General features: G+C 34.9%; 3 protein-coding genes across 6 annotated transcripts; all 3 read right to left on the bottom strand.

The window, feature by feature from the left end:
- Positions 1-7: 7 nt before the first annotated feature.
- On the bottom strand, positions 8-13,413 carry LOC8275336. 3 transcript variants are annotated; one of them, XM_048375928.1, is made up of 16 exons: positions 13,077-13,412; positions 12,948-12,990; positions 12,455-12,596; positions 11,014-11,574; positions 9,260-10,480; positions 8,846-9,173; positions 8,166-8,421; positions 7,860-8,076; positions 7,428-7,777; positions 6,750-7,298; positions 5,134-6,328; positions 4,368-4,721; positions 3,907-4,144; positions 1,109-3,699; positions 872-1,011; positions 8-546 (listed from the first exon to the last, which is right to left on the bottom strand). In XM_048375928.1, the coding sequence occupies exons 3-16, from the start codon at positions 12,566-12,568 to the stop codon at positions 204-206; spliced, it is 8,457 nt and encodes a 2,818-aa protein (XP_048231885.1). In that variant the 5' UTR covers positions 12,569-12,596; positions 12,948-12,990; positions 13,077-13,412; the 3' UTR covers positions 8-203. The 3 variants fall into 3 exon arrangements, with proteins under 3 accessions (XP_048231885.1, XP_048231886.1, XP_048231887.1); XM_048375929.1 differs by having other exon boundaries at positions 9,263-10,480; positions 12,948-13,413; XM_048375930.1 differs by lacking the exons at positions 12,948-12,990; positions 13,077-13,412 and adding an exon at positions 12,227-12,321 and having other exon boundaries at positions 12,455-12,563.
- Positions 13,414-14,695: 1,282 nt separating this feature from the next.
- LOC8275337 (polyadenylate-binding protein RBP47) lies at positions 14,696-19,375 on the bottom strand. The gene is made up of 6 exons (XM_002518752.4): positions 18,853-19,375; positions 16,728-17,205; positions 16,033-16,115; positions 15,829-15,959; positions 15,495-15,591; positions 14,696-15,104 (listed from the first exon to the last, which is right to left on the bottom strand). The coding sequence occupies exons 1-6, from the start codon at positions 19,243-19,245 to the stop codon at positions 14,970-14,972; spliced, it is 1,317 nt and encodes a 438-aa protein (XP_002518798.2). The 5' UTR covers positions 19,246-19,375; the 3' UTR covers positions 14,696-14,969.
- Positions 19,376-20,579: 1,204 nt separating this feature from the next.
- LOC8275334 (nodulation protein H) lies at positions 20,580-24,940 on the bottom strand. 2 transcript variants are annotated; one of them, XM_048375487.1, is made up of 7 exons: positions 24,250-24,940; positions 23,430-23,665; positions 23,103-23,361; positions 21,467-21,646; positions 21,238-21,393; positions 20,935-21,104; positions 20,580-20,859 (listed from the first exon to the last, which is right to left on the bottom strand). In XM_048375487.1, exons 1-7 carry the CDS (start codon positions 24,277-24,279, stop codon positions 20,778-20,780), a joined length of 1,113 nt encoding a protein of 370 aa, XP_048231444.1. In that variant the 5' UTR covers positions 24,280-24,940; the 3' UTR covers positions 20,580-20,777. The 2 variants fall into 2 exon arrangements, with proteins under 2 accessions (XP_048231444.1, XP_048231443.1); XM_048375486.1 differs by lacking the exon at positions 24,250-24,940 and adding an exon at positions 23,995-24,209.
- Between the last annotated feature and the right edge of the window lie 760 nt (positions 24,941-25,700).

Raw genomic sequence — 25,700 nt, 5'->3', positions numbered from 1 at the left:
ATGCAAATTGAAGCTTAAAAGGTTGTATTACTATTAATATTTGTAAGCAGGTTCTTTTACAATCCCCATGGCATAATGGTCAACTTCATATAGAAATAAAATAGCCATGCCATACAGATACCCCAACATTTTTACAAAAGCATATAAAAGAAACATCATCTGAAATTTCCCTAGGCCCTAGCCTCTCAAGAGTTAGTTTCGGCCTACTTGCTTTTTCGACCTCCTTTTCCCCTTTTGTTTTTCTTTTTGGACATTATACTATTTCCCTTCCCTCTATTTTCTGCTTGGCCACCACTGCCTTGGTTTCTAGAAGTAACTTTAGCCTGAGAAGCAATGGCCTTTCCTTTATCAGAAATGACACTTTCTGATGCCTTACTGTTTCCATCTTCTTCTTCATCGCATTTGCCAGTTTGTGATGGTTCATTTCCAGGGCTTTTGTCTTGTTGCAAGAATATTTGATTCATCAAATCCTCCACTCTTGCCCTTCTTGATTTCAGCTTGCTAACAAGTTCTCCAATTCTAATGCCATTCTCAGTTTCCGACTCGCTTGAAGAGAGCAACATAACAAGGTTAATGCTTTGTTATACAGAAATAAATCTTGGCTGCAAAATTAAGGCTCAGCTAGGAATAGTTTGACTGCATATGCTGACCTCTCAACTCTGAAAATCAAATCTAATGTCCAACTTTTTGGTTAATAGGTTTCATATTAAACCGAACAAAGAGGACCATTATTAGATGTTTTTGTGAACGGCCACAGATTGTGCAAGCTCTACTTCCCCATCCTCAAAATTAAGAAAAAGATTAAGGCTTTTAAGATTTTATTATTATCTACCTGTGCAGAGAATATCATAGAACCTATGTTTAAACTGACCTCATTTCCAATGCAGCATAAAGTTGCTTCAGTTCATCGAGTACAATGGCAGCCTCCCTATTCAGACTTTCATTTTCATTCTCAGTAGCATTATCATCCAATGCAGCACTTAAAAGGTGAATTGTCTTCTCAACCTTTGCCTGAAAGTTAAAAACAATATAATTGAGCTGGGATACATTATAATGCTCATACAATGGCATGCTTCAAACTATACAAAGATAGTAAATTTGAAACTACCTTAACCGTTGGATCATTTGCCACAAGGTTCCGGAAATCTTCATGATTCATCGAATTTAAGAATTCAAATATTTCCAAAAGCTGGCCATAGCCGTCCTCACTAAGCTTGGATCTTTTTCCTTGATCATATTTATCTAGAGACTCTGCACCCTTGAATGAGCTAGTAGCATCCAACTCAGTAAATCCTTCATGATCTTGAAAAGTTTTATTGATATTTGGAAATAGAGCTGTTAACATATCTTCTTTGCTTTGGTTGACCATATCCACAAATATGGCATCAGGACATAAGAATCTCGAACTTTTACCACAACTCACAATTACCAGCGGATTTCCAATTTTTTTGAAAGCGTCTGCCAACACATTTACATCTATATTTACATTCAGAGACTTTCGCTGTTTCCACCTTCTATGAAGGGCATCAAAAAGTTCTTTTGGCAGTTGATTGGTGATGTAGTTCCTACCCAGCAACTCAAAAAGCAAATCCCGACACAAACCAAAGTTCAGAAAAAGCACACATGCTATAACAACCAGTCTCAACACCACACCTGCATAGTAGTCCTTCACATTTGTGCGAGACTTTTTAATCCACTCCATTGTATATTTCATGTTGTAAAGAAAGTACCGAACAACATCAACCAAAAACTGCAGGATGGAATTGACAGATTGTGGTGAATGTTCCACTAAAGTGGAATTTGAGCTGCCATCAGATTCCAGGTATATAAGCCATTCAGTAAAAGCAGACTTTGTAATGAGAAAGTCATCCCGGAAGTAAGACAACAACATTAGTTGGCGCTCAACAAGGTATAGGAAGCACTCAGGTGAGATAAAGTCATTTTCTTTCCTCCAGTTGGCATTGTATGCATCTTCCAAAGCTCCATGCAACTTCCACTTGAGAGACAATTCATTTGCTCCTTCAATGTTAATGTCTTTATTCCTACTGAGATCAACAATCAATGCCATCCATGCTGTATTCCATCTTACACCATCTGCAATCTTCTTATATAACTCATTACATAGCTTACCAGACCCAAGAATCGCATTTGATATCCTTCCAAGCTGTCCATAAGACAGCATACTTGCAAAGCTGACAGTTTCAGAAGTATTTTCCTTAATTAAATTCCTGAAAAATTCAGTTCTCCTTAGAGAAATCATATTCTCTTTCAATGATTCTCTCCAGTGCAGAGGATAAATACAGCCAAACAAGTGTTCAGTAGAAAGCCAAACGAATTCCAGTAATGCCTTCTTGTCATGGTGTCTACGGTCCAAAAACTTTGAACCCAAAAGAAACTTTGCAACTGCATAGATATGAATAAGAAGCCTGCTTTGGCAGAAGAGAGACAAGTAATTCTTAATTGAGAGGTTATAAAGGGCCTTAAGTTTAACCAACACATCCATGCCAACAGAAAGTAATTCTGAACACCAATAACTTTGAGCAGCAGAAATGAACTGGTTAACATCTAGAGAAAGGAACTTCCCATTGCTTTTCATAAAGCGATTGTCCAACTCTTTCACCCAATATGCATTAGGGACCAGCAGAAGATAGACGGCATCCAGATTATTAAACTGCCTGCGGACACCCAAGTAATTCAAGCAGAATTCTTCATAACTTCTACATTCATTGACATCTCGTTTCTCAAGACTTTCCAGATACTTAAAGATGTTCACAACATTATCCTTCCAGAAATTCCAGAAGTAAACCAGTGTCTCGGAAGAAACTTGATTTCCTGAGATTTTACCTTCTGAAAACCTTACTAGATCAATAATCATGTCATCTTCCCACCCATATTTAGCAGGATTTACATTAAGATGTGTGTCCAGAATCTTTCGAGCAGATAATATTTCACCTCTGGTACTCTTATGGCCCTGAGAAGCATCCAGATGCTGTTTCAGCATGAACAAGCTAGTCTGATCATTCAATAAAATATCAGCCTCAACATGTGTAAACTCATAAAATTGTATGGATACATTCTTTGCAAATGATTTTGCTTTTGTTAGAAGCTTCTCCTTCTCTGCAAATTGCTTTAACGGCCACCCTTTGTTCCCAGATGACCACAGAGAGCTAGCAAATGCATACCAAAGTATAAGCAAAGATGCATCCTTAAACTGTTCAGCCTTTCCAAGCAGATCAGCTTCAAGTAATATGTCACCCTTCTGTTTTGCAATATTTGCAGCCTCCAGGAAGTTACCTGACTCTTCTTCAAATGACAGAAGCTCATCAAGGCAAGTTAATTTTTTCAAGAAAGTGCGAACAGAAGATATGGAATCAAAAGCTCTAACATATCTCATCATGGCTCTATTATCATTCAGCTTATGATAGTGAAGTGCACATCTCTCCAGAAACTCTTGTTCAATACTATCAATTTCTCGGCTTTTCTTAACCATACAAGTATCTGCTTTCACATGTTGTTTCCAGTACTGAATATACTTTAAGCCCATATCAAAGAGTTTTCCTTCAGTACAGGCCAACAAACACTTGGAGAAATGATTGCCTTTAGCATATATTTCTGCTGCACACTCATAACATCCAGCTAGGTAGAAACATTCTCCAGCTCTTTCTATAGCAGATTCCCCACATTGCAAATAAATTCGACCTGAAAAAGGCAAGAAACGCAATTAAAGGGTCCAACTTTACCAAAAGCATTCAAAAGTTAAAAAATCATGCTCATTCTGAATCCTTTTTAGGGCTGAGAACAGACCAAACATAGAATACCCTAGCATTCCGCTCCAACTTCACTAATCAAACTGGGGACACACATCCCAAGATGCCTAACCAAGAAACAGAGGAAATAACATTGTACCTGCTCTTTCATACTCATTTAACATGTAAAAACATTCTGCAGCATAATCAGCTTTTCCAATGGATTCAAAGATTTCAGCAGCCTGCCTACGGGCAATGGAAGCAGTGTCAGGATTTGAAACATGCATTTTGTCAGCAGCTGCTTTAAGCCCTGCAGCTTTAGCCAATTTTTCTCCATATGCATCTCCTGCTCTTTCAAAACACATTGTTGCCATTTCATAGTTAGCCTCACGCAAAAGCTGCATGACCAACATAAGGAAAATAAATGAGAATTACATCGGCATGAACGTGATGCAACAACAAGAAAACAGTATGAATGGCATCCTCAATTAAAAACAATACCAACTCGAATAATAAACTCCTAACTGCACAAGTAGTGCATTGTAGTAGCTGCAGTTTATGGTAGAACAGCATTTACATTGTAACAAATTTATTAAACTAAATACTGCAAAGAAATAACACCTTATAACCCTGTGACTTCCACTCTTCTGGACTGCTAGCAACTTGCATTGCTAATGCAAGTGAGTTATCCAGCTTCCTGACTTGAACAACGGCCTTCTTCCTCCAATAGTCAAAGATTGGTTTGGCAAACTCCGCCGCGTTCTCACAAATCCACAATCTCTGCCTCGTACGAGTGATAGCAACATATAATTGCTTCAACTCAGAGCATAAGACATTGTGTCTTGCTGGATTAAAAGTTGGAAAAGATTGTGGAGAACTGGCATCAAGTAGATTTTGTTCTTTCATGTATTCATACAGAACTCTCCATTTATTTCTCAATGGTGATGAGCCAAAAAAGTTGTACAGCAGCACATCCTACAGGGAGGTATTTAAAATTTTTAAAACATGCGATGCCATGACATAAGCTAAGGAAATGTGAGCATTTGAAAAGATGGTAATTTAAAGAAAATGGCTTGTGAAAACATTACATGCAGGATCAGCTGATTAGCACAAAATCTGTTTGATACTAGACCCTAATTGTGAACAGCAAATCCCCCCTCTTTCAAACCATAAAAGAAACAATATCAGGATCAGGAGGTGAAGAAATGTTCAGTATGATATCAAGAAGGTCTATCCCACAACAGGTAATTGGGAGCAAAAAAGATCAACAATGTTCATGAGAGCAACAAAAAGCAAGAAAGAGAACTTCATAAAGTAGAAAAGCAATTATAATTTTAATGATCCTGTTGCTTAAAAAAGTGCTTAATCATGTAAATTCAGCACTGACCTGGAACTCTAGGCCCTTGCACTCCACTATAGTCAAAACAAGAGCTTGCTTCCCAACGTATTTACAGATTTCTTTCCGAGCAGAATCATCCCTTACTAGTATGACCTGCTCTGCTCCAAAACCAACAAAACTGCCCCCTATATTACCATTGTTCCCAAATATAGTTACAATTGCATTCTCATCATCGTCCCCGGATTCCAGCAAAATTGGCGCTTCCCCGAATATCTGACTAGTTTCATGATTTAATATATCAACAAATGTAGGGAAAAACCGGTAAAGGAGGTCAATAACACTCTGAGCTAGCTTGAGAACACCAACATGAGTGCGAAAGTTCTGGCTCAAATGAAAAATTTTTGATATTTGACCTTTCCCATCCACCCCTTCACTTAATGATCCTAAGACAAATTCATTGTAGAAAAGAGATCTTATATCTTCAAATCTAAAATCAATTCCCCTGGCAATGGTTTGAGCAGTGTCACCAGAAAATACAAACCCTTCATTCACATTTTTGCTGATGTGTTTGAAAAGAGCAACCTGCCTCATGGTAAGATCTTGGACTTCATCTATATAGACAAAATCCATCATTTCACCAGCATATTTTTCATTTTTAAGCCGACGATGGACATCTATGACAATATCAGCCAAATCAAAATCACCATTTGCTATCTTCATCTTTTCATAGTCTTCAAAACAATCATATATTGTTTTTCTCTGCTGCTTACTTAAAGTGGATTTTCGACCACTGGACAACATAGCATAGTCCTCCCGGCTAAGTCTACCATCAGGAGACTCCCCTGCTCGCAGGCCACCTTTTATTTGAGACATTATCTCTGTAAAAAATCTAGAAGAGTCAAGCTTTTTGGTCAACTTGGTATCAAAATGCGGCCAGTAAACTGAACAGAACTTATCATAGTTAACCTCCCTTGTTCTTATAAATGTTTGCAGAGCAATAGATCCTGAATTTCCTATTTTTCCATGCAAAAGCTGCCTTGCATCAGGGAATCTTTCAAAATATGAGTTACCAATTGTTCCATCAAGCATCATCAGAAACTTAAAAAAAGTTATGACAAGAGGGAATGACTCTGGAGGAATATCAATTAAAGAATCTGGAATATCCTTGAATTGTGCAGTATCATCAATATCCTCCATATCAATTGAACTGCTCCCTACAAAACATTTTCCACCAGAGGCAAACCTGTAAACGTATTTAGAGCTTACATGAGAAAATGACCTGATATGCACCAATTATGTCTATTTAAAAGGAAAGACACATGCTAAGATCACCGACAAAGAAAACATGAGAAAATTTCACTTATATTTATTTTAGTGGAAGATAAACTCAACATGAAAGTCCTTCGATACTCATGACTGAATTTTCACGGTCAATAAAGACACAATGATTTCTAGTTAATGAAACTCCTAATAGTATTTCTTAAATTTAATTCTACAATGCTTAATGAGAACCTTAACATACATACTTTTGCCATTTCAAAGATATATGGTTTTTTGGAAAAAGAGACATCAAAAGCAACTACTTCGAGAAAGATGCAACAACTTTACAGCTTTCTTAATATATTTCCCAAAATATCACTGCACTGGGTAGACAATCTGAGCACCTTTTCAATTGAGAAACTTGATGTTTCACTGCATAACAAAGTTTTGGACTGACGGTAACAAAAAGCTGGTGTAGAACAGCATTCTTTGCCCCTCCAATGCTACTTTCAGCAGTTTTTGTCTCATCAACCTTTCTGTCCTTCAGGAATATCTCCTTGGAGGTTTTGCCATTCTCATCGTCATATCCTTCCATGGCCATATGGTAAATTTGCTCTTTCTTAAATAACTTCATAGTTAAAATAGTGGTTTTTCCAGTGCCTGATCGTCCCAGGATAAATGTACTTCTCTGTAACAGAATGATTTCCAGCTCTTCATCTGTTACTTCAAAAGGGAGTTCTAGTTCTCGACCATCACGATCAGAAAGCAAGTGACTTACAACCCCAGAAGATAAGGAGTAAAATTTCATCAGCAACAAGCTATCAGTGACTTTCGAATTCTCCACATAACATCCATCATCAGAACTCAAATTGCTTCCCACTTCATTATTGCCCAGACTTTTATACCGAACAATATCAATAGAGGTTGACCAAGTTTTAGGGACTTCCAAATTCCTGGACATGAAAAGACAACATTATGTATAAAAACGAAGAAAAATGTTAACTTTTATCTTCATATAAAGCATATTCCCTTTGTCATGAAAATAACTACCAACATAATAAGTAGTGTCGTCGAAAGCATACCCTTCTAGACATTTCTCTTTGCAGCGATTCATAAAATCATCAGTATAACTTCCAAAGATGCCATCAAGCCGTTTGGCCAATCTTGGAATATCTTCTAATGGTAAAATATCCCAAACCTTTAAAACTTGAGTGTACATCCTCTCTTTCACTATGTCAATTGAACATATTATATACAGTCCTTCAACCTTGTATTGTTTCAGGAGACAATAAGAATGACAAATTGAATCCACATTCTTCGTTTTAGGACGCCAGCCACTAGAAAGCTTAAGTAGAAGGTTCAAAGCAGATGTCTTTTTCCGGACTGATGACAGCTTTCCAAATGATTTTCTGAAGTTCTCACTAAAAAGAACCTAAGGACATTGAAAGTTGAAAAAAATGTCATTTTAAGATAAATGTGACGAATAATTGCAAGTTTAATTACAAATTATATACCTTCCACCTAGCACTTTTGAAAAATGCACTATCTCCAGTGAGCAAATCATTGAGTTGATCAAACTCTTTCTTGACTTCTAAAATGGTTTTGGCCAATTCCTTATCTTCATCAACATTAAAGAAGCATTGACGCTGCTTAGCATCAAAGACTAACTCCTTCCAAATAGAGTCACTATTAATTAGGGTCCTTTCATTCCCCAGAATCCAAAGACAGTGCCTACAAGGACAAAAAAAAACAAATAAACAATTGGTCTTTTACTGAATTGTTAAACAAAAAGCAAAGAAAAAATTTATTCGGAGCAATACCTTGCCCTTGTAAGAGCAACATTGATTCTTTGAGGATTGGATAAAAAACCAACTGCTCCACCACTATTTGCTCTCACAGTTGATAGTATTATGATATCTTCCTCTCCACCCTGGAACCCATCTACTGACCTCACTTTCACTGAAAAGCCATAAATATCTTCATATTTCTTATTAAGTTTATCCCGAATTGCATTCACTTGAGCAGCATAGGGAGATATTACACCTATCGTAAGGTTCTTGTTTGAGCCATTCCATGCTGCACACACAAACAACAAGCAACGACATGTTTCAGCAGAGTAATTATGCTAAAAATGTAGTTTCAAAAGGTTAATGATATTTTCTGCATGAAAAAGAAGCCAAAAGTTCATGGCAAACAGTGTAAACAATTTTATCTTCTTCAGCTTCTCATCACAATGAGCAGAAGATGCTTTTGCATAGTTCCACTTTTAGCATGATGTCAAAATTTTCTGCTAAAGCATTACCTATTTCTATTTTCCTTTTCTCTACATACTGTGATTACTAAAGACCTATAAATGATGTCAGGAGAGCATAAATAACACACTTTTTCGCAAGCTTCAAGCCTGATAGAAAATGCCAAGGAACCAAACTACTTCCGCAAAGGCCAGCATTAAAAATGTGATAAAAGCAACTCTAATAGAAAAGACCTGTATTTAGCATACCTTTGTGGAGTCTTCGCACTATTTTCAACACAATAGCAACTTCGACCATATTTTTCCAGCTATGTCCAATATTATCCATCTCTTCTCTTCCATCAAACACATTGATAAATGAATAGGGACCAAACATTGGCCCTGGAAGAGGGTGTTTTTCATAAACTTTACACTTGACATTTGAGGCATCTAAGATCTGATTAAAATAGAATCTGGAATTCGGAAAGCGACTGATAAATGGATGCATTCTATACTGCATATCTAAGAGGTGTTTTGAGTGACCCAATGTGCTCAACCTTTCAAATAAACTTCTTCCAAAGCCAGCTTCACCAGAAACCTATAAAATAAAAGAAATAAGATGCCTATACTGTTTTTATAAATGAGAAGATAAAATATATAAGATGAAGATGAGTGTTTATGTACAACGCTTTCCACCATAGCTGGTAATTGGCACTCATCACCAATGAGAATGGCATGCCTAATACCAGCAATTTGTAGAGGTATTGCTGATTCACACTCTTTCAGTTGGGCTGCTTCATCAATTACCAGCAAGTCCAGTGGCTCTATTTCCAATGAATGCAGCTTATATGAACTAGATGCTGTGCAAAAAATTAAAGAAGCTGTTCGGAAACAGAATTTGACTATCGAACCCTTGCTCATTGCACTTGGAAGATCAAGTTTTCTCAAAGAATTACAAACAGTTTTCAACAACAGCAGGCATTCATCTCTCTTCAAGCACAACAGCAATAACACTTCTGCAAAACCTTGAGAAGAATCTTCAACTAAGTCTGGACGTGAAAAAAGCTCCTGCAAGTCTTCAGAGATAACATCATCTCGAAACAGTAAAGTTCCAAAGGTGCCAAGCAACCCAACTAGTGAAACAATGTTGTCTACATTATGCTTCAGAATGTAACTTTCAGGTATATGAATACATAAACTAAGGGCACATCTTTTCAGTGGTAATGCAGTGGACAGGAATCTCTCTCTTGCAAATTCAAGAAATGATTTGTTTCCCTGGTTGCTAACATTGGCTACATTCCTGAATTCTTTCTCTTTGTTTTTACTTTCATGATTATTCTCCTTCTCTTTGATCATTTCGTTTTCCAAGAAAATAAAGTACTGAGAAATACAATCTTCAAAAAAATCTATGGTCGAAGTTAAACAATGACACCAACCAGTCAAGGGTGCAAAGCATTCTATAAGCTTTTCAACACGATAATCCAAATATATTTCTTCAATTGCAGAATCCAATTTAAGCCTTTCACTATTCCCAAACAAAAGAATATTTCCCACAGAGTAAATCAAAGCATCAGCTCCTGAGCCTGTTCTTTGAGATTCTGTCACCAACTTTAGGACCCTAGTCGCCACTTCCTTAATTGCAACATTGGTTGGAGCACAAGTCAGAGTCCTACATTTCATTCTTAAAAGGAGAGAAAGTAGCATGCTAACAGTTTTAGTCTTCCCTGTCCCTGGAGGACCCCAAATGAGTTCAACAGAAGACTTGTGGTTACACTGCATTTTATGAAGGCAAGCCAATAGAGCCTCAGTCTGAGATACATTCAATGCTGATGAAAAATTCGTACCCAATTCTGTGTCCCATATTTCTGCTCTCCTTATAGAACAGAGGCCACAATTTTCCTTGACCTTGTAGCAAACACAGAATTTCAATCAGAAACTAGAAACATGAACTGGAAGAACAAAAATAACATTCCATCTAAATGATATACAAGGAATTGCATTCAAGAAAGAAATACATGGCACATATATTTCTAGTCCATACAAATAAGTAGCTGCAATTAAGATATAGGAATTGTGTCGTAAATTAAAAGATTCCTCTTCTTAATTTTCTTGCCAAGTAATTCTTTACAAATATTGGCAAGTCCTGTTTCTCATAAATGCAATGCAAGCTCTGCTAGGCTTTAACCACTTTTTTTTGAAGTTGTTATATTCTCTAAATCAAACTCTTTCGTTATTCTTCTCTTAACAGTCAAACAAAATACCTATTGAATTACAGAGTTAGATTAAGATGATTAGCATTTTCCAACCCAAGGTGATTAAGAAATAATAGCCATTTCCATGCCTCAACATCTACAAAAGTAAACATCTAAAAGTTTGCTAGGATGGAGTTGAATCAACAAAAGCCTATCCACAACAAATATAATATTTAAATCCCATACCACAGGATGAGCAGAGAGAACTTCCTTGATGATATTCAGGTTCCCATACATGTGCAATGCATTCCATATTCTTCTGTTAGTGGTTACATTTATCAAGAAAATCACAAAAAGTGATTTATCCATTCCATCACTAACTTCAACTTGTTTTGATGCCTGGATTTTAAAATTTGTAGATGTAGTAGCAGTATATTCATTCTCCCCCTGTATGTTATCCTCACTGATATTGGTAACCAGTGCAAAAGTCCATGTTCTTCCTATCCTTTGCAAATCAGAGACAGTTTCGGGTTTAGCATCTGCTAGAACCAAAATATCTCCAGGCAATGTTTTGTAAGGCTCCTTTTGACTATCACTAGACCTATTTTTCCACTGATCAACCTTAACATTATACAATAACTCTCCATGAGGCTTGTCCTTTGAGAAGGCAACCGCTTCAGCAAACGGTGCTCTGGAAATAGTCTCAATGCTTGAATGCAATTGTGCTCGTGTTTCTTCTAATAGAGGAAGTACATATGATCCAAGATAGCGCTGAACAGATTCAAATGTTTGAGGGATCTTTTCCACCTACAAAACAATCAAACATGAGATCTTTTTTTTGAAAAGACCGGTAAGAAAATTGACTGAATACGTATTAAGAATGTTAACGTACACAAACTTTTAGAGACTAACGGACATCAAGCACATAAATAAAATACATAAATAAAATGATGGTTAAATCATTTGAACAAGAAGACGAACTGAAGTCACAATCTTCAGGAAAAGGTTTTAACAGCAACTGGGAAACTTCATTGGGGAATTAAGTTAATTATCACCAACAACACTTTAAAAGAAAATATATCTGTAACATGATTCTGCTAACCAAGTATGCATGCATATGTGATACCCTCTAATTTTAGACTTTTAACATCCCATCTAAACAAAAATCCAACAATTGAAAGCTACACCTTATTATTTTAAACTTTGAAGCATACAACTATCATATTCGTTTCCTATTTCAGATGTGAAATTTGAAACTCAAAAGGCATGAAATGAAAGTTAATTTAGCAATATCATTAATTTGGCTATGATAACAACGGGAGGACATGGCCTCCACACCTAACAAATTTCACAGAAATATATATATATATGAAACTTGAATATGTCTACAAACACAGACAGAGAGAAGCTTAAAGTCAGGCTAAGCTCCATTTTTCTAGTTGTAAAAGTAAAACAATACATGGTATAAGGAAGAGAAAAAAGCATGGAAGAACTGAATGGGTTGGGTTGATGCAAGCCCAGCCCACCTTGGCAACGTGAGAAACATCAAACTGACTGAAAGGCAGAGAGCATATATGATTAATATTAAGAAATCTGTAAGTTAGGTAATCCAAAAGCTGCAAAATAGTCTCACAAGAATCTGGAAATGATTAAAATAGAATGCTAAAGTAAGACTAAACTAAGAAACCTCAAAAAGATTTTCATTGATAATGTCTTCAAGGGACCATGAAAACACCGTGGAAATAAAACCAGAATCCGTAAGAATTGCAGTCTTTCCGCTTGGACAATCCCCTTCCATCATATCTCTCTTTCTCACTCTCGTCTCTTATCTGCAAATAAAACCCATTTAAGGTTCTCCTAGATAAAGAAATGGGATTTCTTAACAAGAAAGAAAGATACATGAAACTAAAAGTAGGAAACAAGGAATCTTGGTAGTACAAGAAGTGGCAAATGGATGAAAAGGAAAAGCCTGCATAGTGAAAGAAAAAGGACATTCACATTTGAGAAACAGAGAAGCCCTGCATTTTTTTGTCTTGTTCTCTTGACTTATAAAATCTTTTAAAAGAAAAAAGTTAGTCTTTTTTTGCTTTTGCGAAGTCCTCTCTCATCTTCCTTCCACAGCAACTCCATTTACATAATCAGAGAAAAAAAAAAATACAAACTTGATCAAATTAACTCACAAAATAGTGTTTTTTGCTTTGTTCCTTTTGTCACCTTAATAATCTGCAAACACCAATGAAGAAAAACGATGAGGTTTCTGTTGGGTTTGGACTACAGTAGTTTCTTAACAAGAAAGAAAAGAAACATACATCAAAACCAAAAGCAGGAAACAAGAAATGGAAACTAGTACAAGTATTGGAATTGGATTAAAAGGAAAAGCATTTCTTTTTCATTAAAGGAAAGAAAATGACATTCACATTAGAGAAACAGAAGAGCCACACTCTTCTCTTCTCTCCTCGACTTATTAACTGTTAAAAAAATAATAATAAAGTCTTTGCTTTGCGTTTGCATAGGTCCTTTCATCTTCCATTCATAGAAAATTCCAGTTAAAATAATCATTAAAAAAGAAAGAATAGAATTTATGATATTCTTTGATGATAAATGTGAGTATACTTATGTTTCCAATATCCCAACCATTATTGCCTTCTCTTTTCCAAGAAAGAAATTGGAGAAACCCAACTTTTACGACAACACCGGAGTGCATATAACAACAGCATGGGAATAATAAGTGACATTTCCTTCGAATTTCTTTTGTTTCTTATTTGTCCAAATTTCTTTCATCGCCATTGCCATTACATTTTCCTTTACCAACTTTATTTTAGTGATTTTTATTATGGAAAGAAACCAAAATAATGAAAAAATTAATTAGATTCAATTCTCAAATGCTTAAATTACGACTATCCCTTTCTGCCTGATTTTAGGTCTGATTCATTTGTATGACGAATCTCTTACAAAGTTCTTTATATTGTTTGATGAGAGGTTTACTTGCTCAAAATCCCATTAAAAGAGATATGATTACTTTCTCAATTTAGGTTGGAGGGTATATTTAAACCAATCAAACAATTCCATTTGAAAATAATTCAAACTGAATTCGGTTGTCAAAAGCATTATCAATGTTCTATGTATGGATCTCAAATTCTTTATTTTAGAAAGTAAGCATAAAATAAGACTTCAATAGATTATTTAATTTTTAAATATAAAATAAAAAATTAATTTGACTCTTTATATTTACATAATTAAATTTTAGTCTTTATTTTGATTTTAATAAATATATTATAAAATTATATTATTTATTTAGTAGTTAAGTTTAAAAAAAAAATTAAAGCTATTAATACATATAAGAAATAAATATAAAAATTATACTTAAAACTTAAAAAATAATTAACTATTATGGAGAGATATGAATAGAATTTACAACTTCAATAGAATATATATCCACTAAATTAAATATATATATACTAATTTTATCTCTCTATATTATAAAACTATTCAGTTTTTAACATGATTTACAAAAATATTAAATAAATGAATTATTTTTGTTATATATATCATAGATATTTAAAATAATATATGACCTTATATAAATATGGAGAATCATATGTATATTAATAATTAAATGGTTTAAATATTAAAAAAGTAAATTTATATTTTAATTTCAATTAACTCGAAAAAGTTCAAACCCGTTTATTTAAGCTCAAATTCTTCAAAATTTGAGTAAACATACCAAAGTGAACCTAGTTTAAAACTTAATAAACAAACATCATTAAGAGAACTCAAACCAACTTTTATGGACCCGAGTTATTTGGTTCGTATAGAGTCTTAATACACCATATCATTTACTTTGGTTTTGAAGAGGGCACAAATCATTGAATGGGTTAGTGTAGAACAAAGTAAGATTAGTTTACATAATTCTTGAACACAACCAACAAACATTCAAAGAGCTTTGGTCCTTCTCATCAATGCTTCCTGTATGGAGTTTAAAGCTAACAAATAATAAATAAAGATCCCCGCCCATCAACAACATATCCCAAGCAAACCAAAAAATTCTTAAAAGTATATATTGATACAGCTTTAACACTTCATGACATAAAATTCAATCAAGCTACAAAAATTCTCCCAAGTACAGATAGCCAAAGCAGTAACAGCTGAAGCAACCCTACTTTTTTAATCAGCAAGGCCTGCCCTGCAAGTTCACATTTATGTTAAGATGCGCCTGAAGCTGCAGCTGCAACGTACATGTTCTGATCTTGATTTGGTGCCATTGCATATCCATATCCACCATACCCTTGCCCTCCAAAATATGCCCCATTCCACTGATTATTGTGATCCCCTCTCCACTGTCAAACATACAAAGAATTAAAACATAGATACCTCATATATTTAATAAATAATTAAATAGAATAAGGGCTGGCTCAAAGAAAAGAAGCAACTGAGGGGAAAAGGCAATGTATTATGTATTAGAATAATGGTATAAATACAAAGCCACACGCGAAGACAGATAGAGAGAGAATAGTGCTGCCTATGAGGATAAAACTGCTTTATTCTACAATAACAAATTTGAGTTTTGACATAATAGAACTATCAATGCAACTCTCATACCATGCGCAATAGAGATTTAGCTTTAATAAGAAAGAGAGGAGAAAGTGCAGTCATAAAATCATAGACTTCGACAGGGCAGAACAATATGGAACTAAGAGTATATAGTTTGCACTCCACCAAGTTTTTACCTGCTTGTTTGCTGGACTGCGGCCCCAAGAAAGACGAACTGTCTGCTTGCCAATTGTTGTCCCATTCAAACTCTGCAATGCATCCTCAGCACTCTTTCTGAAATGGGAGATGATGTTGGAGTTATTACATGGTCATGGAAGTCAAAGTTAAATAAGTTTTTTCTACCATTACACAGACTTCTAAACAAAATCTTGTAAGGTTGCATCTAATAAAATTGACTCCTTCAGGGTTGTCTAGGTTAATTAAGCTGTTATAATAGAAGATTTATGCTTGTTGACGACAAACTAATGCAAAAAATTTAGTTCGATATTGAAATAGAGCAAAAGGGAGTACCTGTCAGCAAATTGCACAAAACCACATCCTTTCCCTGCTGGTATTTTTACAGAAACAACCTCACCAAACTGTGAAAAAGGTTGCCTGAGATCCTCATCGCTGATATCAGAGTCAATCCCTCCCACAAATATCTGTAACATTACATGAATGAGGATATTCATAGGACTGTATATAGTCAATGCATAATGAGAAATCCAAACTCACAGTTGTATTATTGGAGTCTCCATCAGATTGAGAACCTTGAGCCATAGAACCGTTTGGAGCATGTCCACCAGCCAACACCAAAGCTAATGAAAGGAAATAAAAAATGCTTTAGCTTTACAACCCAAAGTAAAAGTTTACATATATGAAATTGCAGAAATTAATCAATATTTTTTGCAAGTTACATTAACTAGCTTCCAAAAGAATAAATGGTAAAGAAATACGAAATTGGAGAAAGAAGAGATGGAGGACTCCGCTGTTATAAAAATGTAAGACCTGAAAAGAACAATCAACAACCAAAGATAGCACATACAGTATGTAGTAATTCTGCTTAAAGCTCCTGCCCATGGTAAAAAGATCCACCCAATCTATGTGCTGGATTTCTATCCTAAATCACCGAAATAAATGAACAATCCCACCTAACAAACCCAATAAAAATAATGCAGATACTACTCCGAACACCACGATTACAAAATATTTTTTAATTTAGTGGAAGTTTCCACAGAGATATGATGGCCCTTAGAAGCTGCTATGCAGTATCAAGAAACAAGACAATGGACTTTTCCCTGAACAAAACAATGGCAGTTACAGACATATGCAAACACCCAAGACCTCTCAATCTCTGATCAATATCGAAAAGAAACACAAATTAGTAGATTGGAATCACCAAATGTATAATGCATGAGAGCTCAGTATACCTTGTGAAGAATACTGCTGTTGATATGCAGGTGACTTTTTGGGAGTTGCAACACCTATGCGCATGGGTCTACTTGAGCAATAAACCCCATTCATCTCCATCATGGCCCTTGACCTCTCATTTTCATCACCAAACCTAACAAAGCCATAACCTTTTGAGCGGCCAGTATTTAAATCGGTGACAACTTTTGCTCCTTTGATAGATAAATATTTACTAGAAAAGGTCTCCTGCAACATAGCATCAGTCACATCTGCAGCTAAATCTCCAACAAATATGGATAGGTCAGAACCCGTTTCTGTTCGCCTCTCCCCTGCAAAGCTTGCCCAATTGAGGCGGAAGGGCTGATCTGCATTTGGCATCATAGAGCCATTGTAGTTCTGCAAGACTTTTTCAGCTGTTGCATGCGAATAGAACTCGATAAATCCATATCCTTCTGGCTGACCAGTTTGCTTATTGCGAATAACTTTAACAGAGGTCACCTGTAGAGTTACATCAGGACGCAAGGGAATAACGCAGGGTTATACAAGCAATGCTCTCCATTTGAGAAATTGAAAAGATAAAAAGGGATGTGGAGCAAAGTTATATTTGTGCAATAGTTATCTAAATGCAGCATCTCCAGCAACTGGAATCTACAGTTTATAAGACAATTGAGGCTAGACATGCAGACACAAATCCAAATATTTAAATGCAACAGCAAGAATACATGTGAATGCATAATACATTTGGCAAGATATGACAACAATAGGCCAAATTTCACAAAAATACCCTCCGATTATGCACTTTTATAAATGGGGAATGAGGTTTATTTGTATCTATCAAGTATGTTAGGATTTACTCAGCAGACAAAACCATATCTCAGATTTCAGAATTTGATTTGCACAGTTGGCCCATTCTAGTGTATACTTTATGTTCATAGAGCCAAGAAGGATTCTGTACGAACATCTTAGTTGAAGCAGCCTTTGACAACATTTTTCTTGGAACATCAACACCTGCACATGGTAGCTTTACTTGCTTACAGGTCGATTGACTGATTAGGTATGTTTGATCTAGATTTGTGAGAAATTAAATTTGATTGTTTGATGGGGCTTCAATTGAGAAAGCTGGCTTGCTTTAGTAGGAATTGATACTAGAAATTGTTTGAGAGAATTTGATCGTGTTCTCCTGCATAAATATATTCTGCACCATCTACTGTAGTAGGATTATGATTATGTTTTCTTGCATAAAAATATTTTGCACCATCTACTGTAGTAGGATTCTGAAAAATTTGTCTTGCATAAAGATAGTCTGCACCATCTATTGTAATAGGAATATGAAAGTAGCTTTGTAATGTTTGATAAGGTATTTTTATAGGATGTATTATTTTTTCAAAAAGTTATTGATTTCAGTTATGATATGGCATATGGTTGGCAACAAGGGCAACATTCTGTACTACCATCCATCTCATCCAACGAGCAAATTTTACTGAAAATTAAAAGGTAATATAGAATATAGATAGAAGCCTGACGTGTGACATTCCAAATCCAACAAAATGGAAACATAATCTACTGGAGGAAATCTCAATGTACTCTTCCCGCTTTTGTTAAGGCGCATTACCATAAGATTTTTTTTTTTCTTTCTTTTGAACCTTAATCTGAAGAATATCACTTTCTATTGTTACATATAACACATAACTCAAGGGTCAAGGAGATAATATTGCTAACAAGCAAATTGGGATCTCAATTTTCCTTTCATAAAAGGTCTTCCCATTTTCCCAGATAGCTAGATAAATTTCAGGTCCATGTGAAGCTAAAAGCTTTAGACCCAAATTTTAAAAAGCAGATTCCTTTAATTTCATTTCAAAAACCAGACATGAACCATACTTTTGACAATCTAAATCTTAATATCCACGAGTTGAAGCTAATCTTTGAAAAAAATGAAAAAGTAAAATATCAATAATCTTATCAGTTCAAATCTAGAACCACAACTAATCAACCTCAAAGATCCAAAATCTAATGTTGAAACTTTTATCAAACCATTAGAGAAAAAGAAAGAAAGGAAATCAAAATTCTATACACAAAAAGTGAAAATGGTAACAAGAATCCAACAAAGATCCAAAATCAAAAATTGAAAATGAAAAGAAAAATTACCTCGCCAGTGTGAGAAAAGCAACTGTGGAGATAAGTTTCATCCATCCAATGAAGCAAGTCACCAACCCATATAGTCTTTGAATCTTCAGTAGGTACATGCTGCTGTTGCTGTTGAGGTTTATGCTGTTTTTGGTAGTGTTGCTTGTGGTATTGCTGTTGCTGCTGATAATAACCCATGTAAGGGTGATGTTGCTGAGGATACATCATCATATGTTGTTGCATCATAACCATTGCAGCTGCTGGGTATTGCATAGCAGCCATCCACTGCTGCTGCTGCTGCTGCTGCATATGTGGAATCCATTGTTGTTGCTGCTGCTGCTGTTGATTCTGATTCTGATTCTGATGCTGTGGAGACGGAGCTGCTGTCAGATCAGAACCGTTGCTTTGTTGCATCTTTTCTACTTGATTGATCTATCACTAACCTCTCCTCTTCTTCGGTTCGTTTCTTTCTTCGGAGATAAAGATAGATATAGAGCGAGAGAGAGAGAGAGAGAGAGAGGCTGAAAAAGGAGGAACCCAGGGTTTCAGACTCGTTCTTATTTAAAGGGAGGCGCTTTTTTTTTTCTCTCTTTTTAAGGGTTTTAAGATTTTTAAGTTAAAAAAAAAAAAAGAGAATTATTTATATATGTAGGTCCTACCACCTTGGTAGCAACGAGTTGATTGCCGTCTATGATGAGTGGGACCTATATGTTCAGTGGGGTCTTCCACTGACGTGGACGGTTCAGATGCAACCTCCCGTCCAATGGTATTTTGATAGGAAAGGAAGAAGAATTGCTGGTTGGTGAACAAAATATATTTACAAGTGAGATTGAAGGGAAGTTGTTTCCATTTTGCTGTTAGGGGTCTTCTTTTTCTTTTCCTATCTCTGCACATTTATATGTCACCTTAATTCTTTGCCAGCAATTGGTAATGACTGCATCCTAATCACTCACATAACTATTAATTATGTCTTTTGTCTTTCAAATTTGATGTCGGTCCATTCCCCTGCTTTTTTGTTTCGGTTCTGTAACTATTACTTATGTTTTTGTTCTAAAATCTGATGTCGGTCTACTGCTTCTCTTTCCTTAAAGAACCCTTTTTTCTCCTTCCCGGCTCCGGTGTCTGCCCGCCCCCTCCTTTCCTTCTGCTCTAACTCTTTTTCTTTAGGGGTAAGCTGATCCGCCTATTTCTAAAATCATCTTTATCTTAATGGAGTATTTGCAGTAATTAAATTATACTATTCTTATTGAACTATGAACTCACTAATAATTGAATCAAAAAGGAAGATACGTTCCATCAATAGAAGTTACTTAACCGTTGGTGTAAATAAAATGAAAGTAGTTAGTACCTAATAAAAAATGGTTGCCAAAAGTAAAGTGCACATTTGGTCAAATTAAGCTCCCCTTTATGCCTAATTAATGGCCGTGTGGGCTGTATTTGTCGGTCAACGCTGTCGTTTGAAAACTTTGAATGGGCAAAACTACATGTGCATGACGCGTTTCAACTTTCAACAGCTTTTTTTTTTTTTTTTAATAAATTTTTTCTTTGAGAACATGAACAAATAGAGCTTGCATTGCTCCTCTTTCCAGTATGGAGAAATATATCAAGTGTTCAAGCATCTATATTCATGTGGTCCTGAATGAATGAATGAATGTCTTGCAAAAGCTTCATTCCACTTTTACCTGTGTTTTTTGCTTTCAAAAGGTAGAACATGGAGACCAGTACCAAAATGAATTTGTTGCTCAGACTTGCTTAAATAAGATTATCTTCCATCTTTTCATTTGTTCTTTCAATATTCTGCACAATGTTTCAAGTACACAAGGACAAGAAAGTGCTATTTCCTTCTTGCAATTAGCTTTAATACAACAGAGTTTCTCCAAAACAAGTGATATAAAAGAGAAAAGAATCAATGGAATACTAAATTTGGAGGGTGAAAACAGACAAAATCAGAACAAAAATCTGAAAGCAAACTGCAAATTCATATAGCCAAAAATTTCAACAGGGTGGGATTCCTGTTGGCTCCTGCAACTACAAACGAATACATGGGCAAAAAAATGTTAGATAATACGACATGCTATATACAGCATTTTCCAGTAGCTTTACCTCCGATAATCTCCGTACAGGAAGCTTTCGTAGTGTGTTCCTTTAAGAGCCTTTTGGATCTCACCCCAATTCTCAGCCTGGCTAGATATGGATCCTTTATGTATTTTTACTTGACGACTCTTAAGCTCTTTGCGCGGAACCCTCAGAAAATCTTGAACCTCTAGTAATTTCTGCACAAGACAAGAAAGTAGATCTTTGTTGTTCTATTCCTATATCATCTTGAATGACCGAAGTGAAGCCACATTCGCTCTCAATAACAGATGAAAGAATTTCTATGCAAAATGTTCAAATAGTTTAGCTTACTGTGTGGTTTTTGACTATATCCTCATAGTAAACTATAATGTGCCTGTTACTCTTGAAGTACTCTAATGCTTTAATAGTTGTCTGTTCTACTTGCTTCAGACTGGATAGCAGCAAAGATGTATTGACAGAAGGCTTGTATCTAGCTAGTATCTCAGCCTGAAACCATTACTTCTTGTAAGAGATGGGAAATGGAGTGCGAGGGAGAGGGAGAGAGAGTAAAAAGAGAGACCTCATCAGGTGAATGAACATGAGACTTATGGGTCCCATTTAACAGCTTAGCTTCTCGATCATAAGAATTTGCCAGTACCGAAATCATCCTGCGCAAGAGATTTCTCCTGAAGAGAAATATAGCTGAAACACCTCGGCTTTTGAAATACTCAACTATTTCCTCATGATGTTGCATCACACCCTACATCAATCATTAAGTAAGAAGGCTTGCTGAGAAAATTAGATAGATTTCAAATTGGAAAAGAGTATTAGACACTATGCACCAAATTGTAATATCCTGTTACCAGTTGCCTATGGCAAAATGTGTTTTCAGGTGACATACTCTTGGAAGCATCCAATAACAAGTCATAGAATATAGATTGTATTTATTCTTGACGAGGAAAACAATCCGTGACTATTTGGCCAGTGATAGCCCAATCACAAGCAGATTAGTACAGAGTGGACCTTAAATATAAGAACACCAAGAGGAAAAAAGAAAGAAGCTCAAGTTAAATTTAGAATGCAAAATAAGGACAAAGAATAATGGTTGCTGAACTGCTTTACAATCTAATCATAAATGATGCTGTCCGACAAGTGTTTTTACCAGATGAATAAGAAGCTTCTGTTCTCATAGCTACATTTAAAAGTTTTACGAGGTCAAATAAGTTACTGCAATAAATGGTTCCGGAGTAGCTTTAACATTTACTGCAAGTCTGAACTCAACAAACCAATTGTATAAGCAGCAATGTCTAAACTGATATTCTAGAGTAGAATCACATTACTTTATGTTAGAGCTCTGGCCTGTATGTAAGCAGGTAAGGGGGCCAACAATTTTTTGATTTTTCTCACTTCTGTCCTAAAGTGATTTAGAATTGAGAAGGGGAAAACAAAGAACTTATTTTAGCTACTTCTGAAGCACGTAATATGCCACATCTAAATATTGAACAAAACCTCTTTATTTGAGCTTTGTATGTTGTTCTCTCCTAGTGTTGTCCCCATTTATACATAAAGGAGATTAAAAAGAAATTTCCCCTCGCCTCTTCTCAAAATTAAGCCAAACCTTAGCACAGCATCATCCACTTCAAAGATCATGTTCATTTTATCAAATGGAATCCAGAGGAATCAACATTTGATCAGATAAAGTTCTTTGATCATAGAATTTCAATCGCCTGTCATTACTCACTACCCAGTGGTATAGTTTCAAGCAATTTATCTAACTGAAAAGACGGACATATGAAAGAAGAGCCATATGCATCAATGAACTAACCATCACACTTCAATTTCATGTCACCTTGTTTATACAAAAAAGGTAAAAATCATTAAGATTGAAGGTGATCCTTGTAGGATAACAAAATTAGCCACCAAAAGCAATAAAACCTTTGGTTTGACGTTGGTCCTAAGGCATGCAGAAAAAATGATTCCAAATACCAAACTCTCTAGTATGTGTACATGATCATAAGATATGCAGAATTCTTGCAGATGTCCTGAAGCACATATGTAGTTAATGAATCCAATTTGATCAGGTAGTCCACATGAGAGGTTATACATAAGCGTGTGCTATACATAAAAATTAGCTAAAAAGATGAATGCTCTAATATCTATCTGACAATTAGCACATATGATATGAAAATTGAGAATCAAGCAAGCTGCAATTTTACCTGATTAAGCATCCACTTTAAGCCAACTGCAGCGGTACACTCATTTTTGGAAGCACTACTTAGCCAGTCAAGATTATAAATTTTGTCTAAGGTCTCCACAATCATTGAAACATTACTCCTCCTAACTTTAACAGAGAAAATCTCTCCATTTGAGCTGATGTTAGTATGGTTATTTAATAAAGTCTCAAACCATCCACTCCCCGATCTCTGCATTGACAGAATGGCAAAATTCCGCACCGGATTGCACATACATTCAGCCCTATAATGTCCACATTAGTGAAGCTAACATAAAAAATTGAAATAAAATGCAAATATTTAATGTCTTACCTGCTATAAGTTTTGGGTTTTGGGTAGTGCACGTAAGGGATTTCCCACGGTTGTATATTAGGTTCTGGGCATGGCTTTTCAATCACTCCAAGACTGAAAATTCCAGGATTTGTGCTAATACTAATTTGTTTAAGACAAATTGAGCAAATATAGACACCACAGACCATAACAAACGCCAAAACAACCATCCTTAGAACCAAAGGGGACTTCTTTGGAGACTTTATGATGAAGGCATCCTGCAATTCATGGATTACTCGTGAGTGATAAAGTCACTAAACCACACATAACAAAATGCAAACAAAATGTTGAAAGAAAGAGCCTAAAGTTGATATAATCAGCTGGGATTCAGCTCTATAACTAATGATCGGATCAGGAAAAGGGTAAATCAAAAGAAAACAGTAAAAGATATTGATTGAAATATCAAGTACAGCCAGACATGCATATTCCAATCCAGTTTGAGCTGAAAAAATAAATAGCAATTATTACTATCGGAAGAAGTTGAGTTTACACATCATAATAATATTAATAATATCAAACAAACTATTAAAATATGTCGTTGAGATACATCTATCTGAACAGTGAACAGGAAATCTGGGTTTGCTTCTATTTTTGAATACATACACGCAAAGCAGTTCGATAAACATGAGATATGACAAACAAATAGAGACCCAGATCACATAACACAAAAAACACATGTTATTTCAAAAGATTCTCTAAAAACAAATTGCATGCCCACTTTGATTAATATAGACATGCACAATAAAAAGGGGAAAAAAGAAAAAGAAAAAGGGCAAATAAAAAATGGCGAGAATGGAGAGACCTTAGAGAAGAAGCAGAGATCGTCAGCCATAGTTTTATGAGCTCAAAAAAAAAAAAAAAAAAAACAGAACAAAAGGTTAAAGGGAAAGCATTTGGCAGCTAAGATTCCTCCTTTACATTCACCATCAAAAGCTTTATTATCTCTAGCGTTTCACCACCACATTAATTTTACTAAAAAGGCCAAAACTTTAAGAGAGAAAAAAAAAAAAAAAAAAAAAGCAAAAGGGTTTTCCCGTGAAGAAGAGAAATGCTATAGTTTTTAGACCGTTGCACGCTCTTGACGTCTGTGTAAGATAATTGTTCTATTAAAAAGCTTCCAGATTTACAGAGATTTTCAATACATTTCTATTTCTACTACCACCAGTGCTAATGAGCGCACACACAGAAAGAGAAAATAGCAGAAGTTGTCAAAACGACAGTGTTTTGCTTTTGAAAAAGACACAATTATGGCAGTTGGGTTTTATGATTAATTTTGAAGATAATGGCAATAGCGAAGATGCTTTTTAATTATTATTATTATTTTTGCCTGAGGTAGACATGCCCTAATCTTTAAATTCAGCTCTTTTGACTTGTGTTTTTTTTTTTTTGGAAACAAATAGAACTGACTTTTGTTATTGTTATCCATATCTGTTTGGTATTCAAATCAAATTGTTTGTTACTCCTAAATGGTTGTTTTAAAGAGAAGATTCTCAATCATTCTCAAAGTTTAATTTAAGAAATAATGATTTAATATTATGCCATTTTTAGATGTTCTTTTTCTATGTTAGAATGTGATATCATGAGATGTAAATTAATTATAAAAGAATATACTCAAGGTTAAAAGTATAAATCAAATTTCTGATTCATTATTCATACTCCACTTTAGTGGATTTTAATTCTAAATGTTTTTTAAAACATTTCATTTTTATTTATTTGACTTTTTAATAAATCAAATTAAAATTTAAAATTATTATAATACATTGAATAATACACAAAAAGTATAAAAAGAATATAAATTTCAACATTAATATTATTTAGTCACATTATTTAAGCCACGGAACTATGCTCCATTATCTCTATATAGATAATTAATTAGACATATCTGATATCAGTATTATAAATATTTTAGATTATTAAATCTAATTATAAATATTATATGCGAAACTTATTAATAAAATAATAAATTATTTTTTATTAATCAAAAATAATATAAATAAAAGATTCAACAATGTTTACATTTAGTTTATTAATTATTTAATTTTTTAAAAAATATATCAATTTTATTTTTATTGAAAGGAAAATTTGAAAAACACTAATATTACATGACCTAAATAATGACCCAAAAATGTCAATAGAAAACTCAAAGGAAAGGACCACCGATCACCGGACAACAGATTTTGATTTTTTATATAAAAACACTCTGACAGGGTTACCTGTTGAAAAATGGTAATGTTAATTTCTGAAGATGCCATC

The sequence above is a fragment of the Ricinus communis genome, chromosome 6 (assembly GCF_019578655.1).
Source record: "Ricinus communis isolate WT05 ecotype wild-type chromosome 6, ASM1957865v1, whole genome shotgun sequence".
In the NCBI taxonomy this organism is placed as follows: domain Eukaryota; kingdom Viridiplantae; phylum Streptophyta; class Magnoliopsida; order Malpighiales; family Euphorbiaceae; genus Ricinus; species Ricinus communis.
The sequence above is the reverse complement of the archived record's forward strand: the minus strand, read 5'-3'. Positions and strand labels throughout refer to the sequence as shown.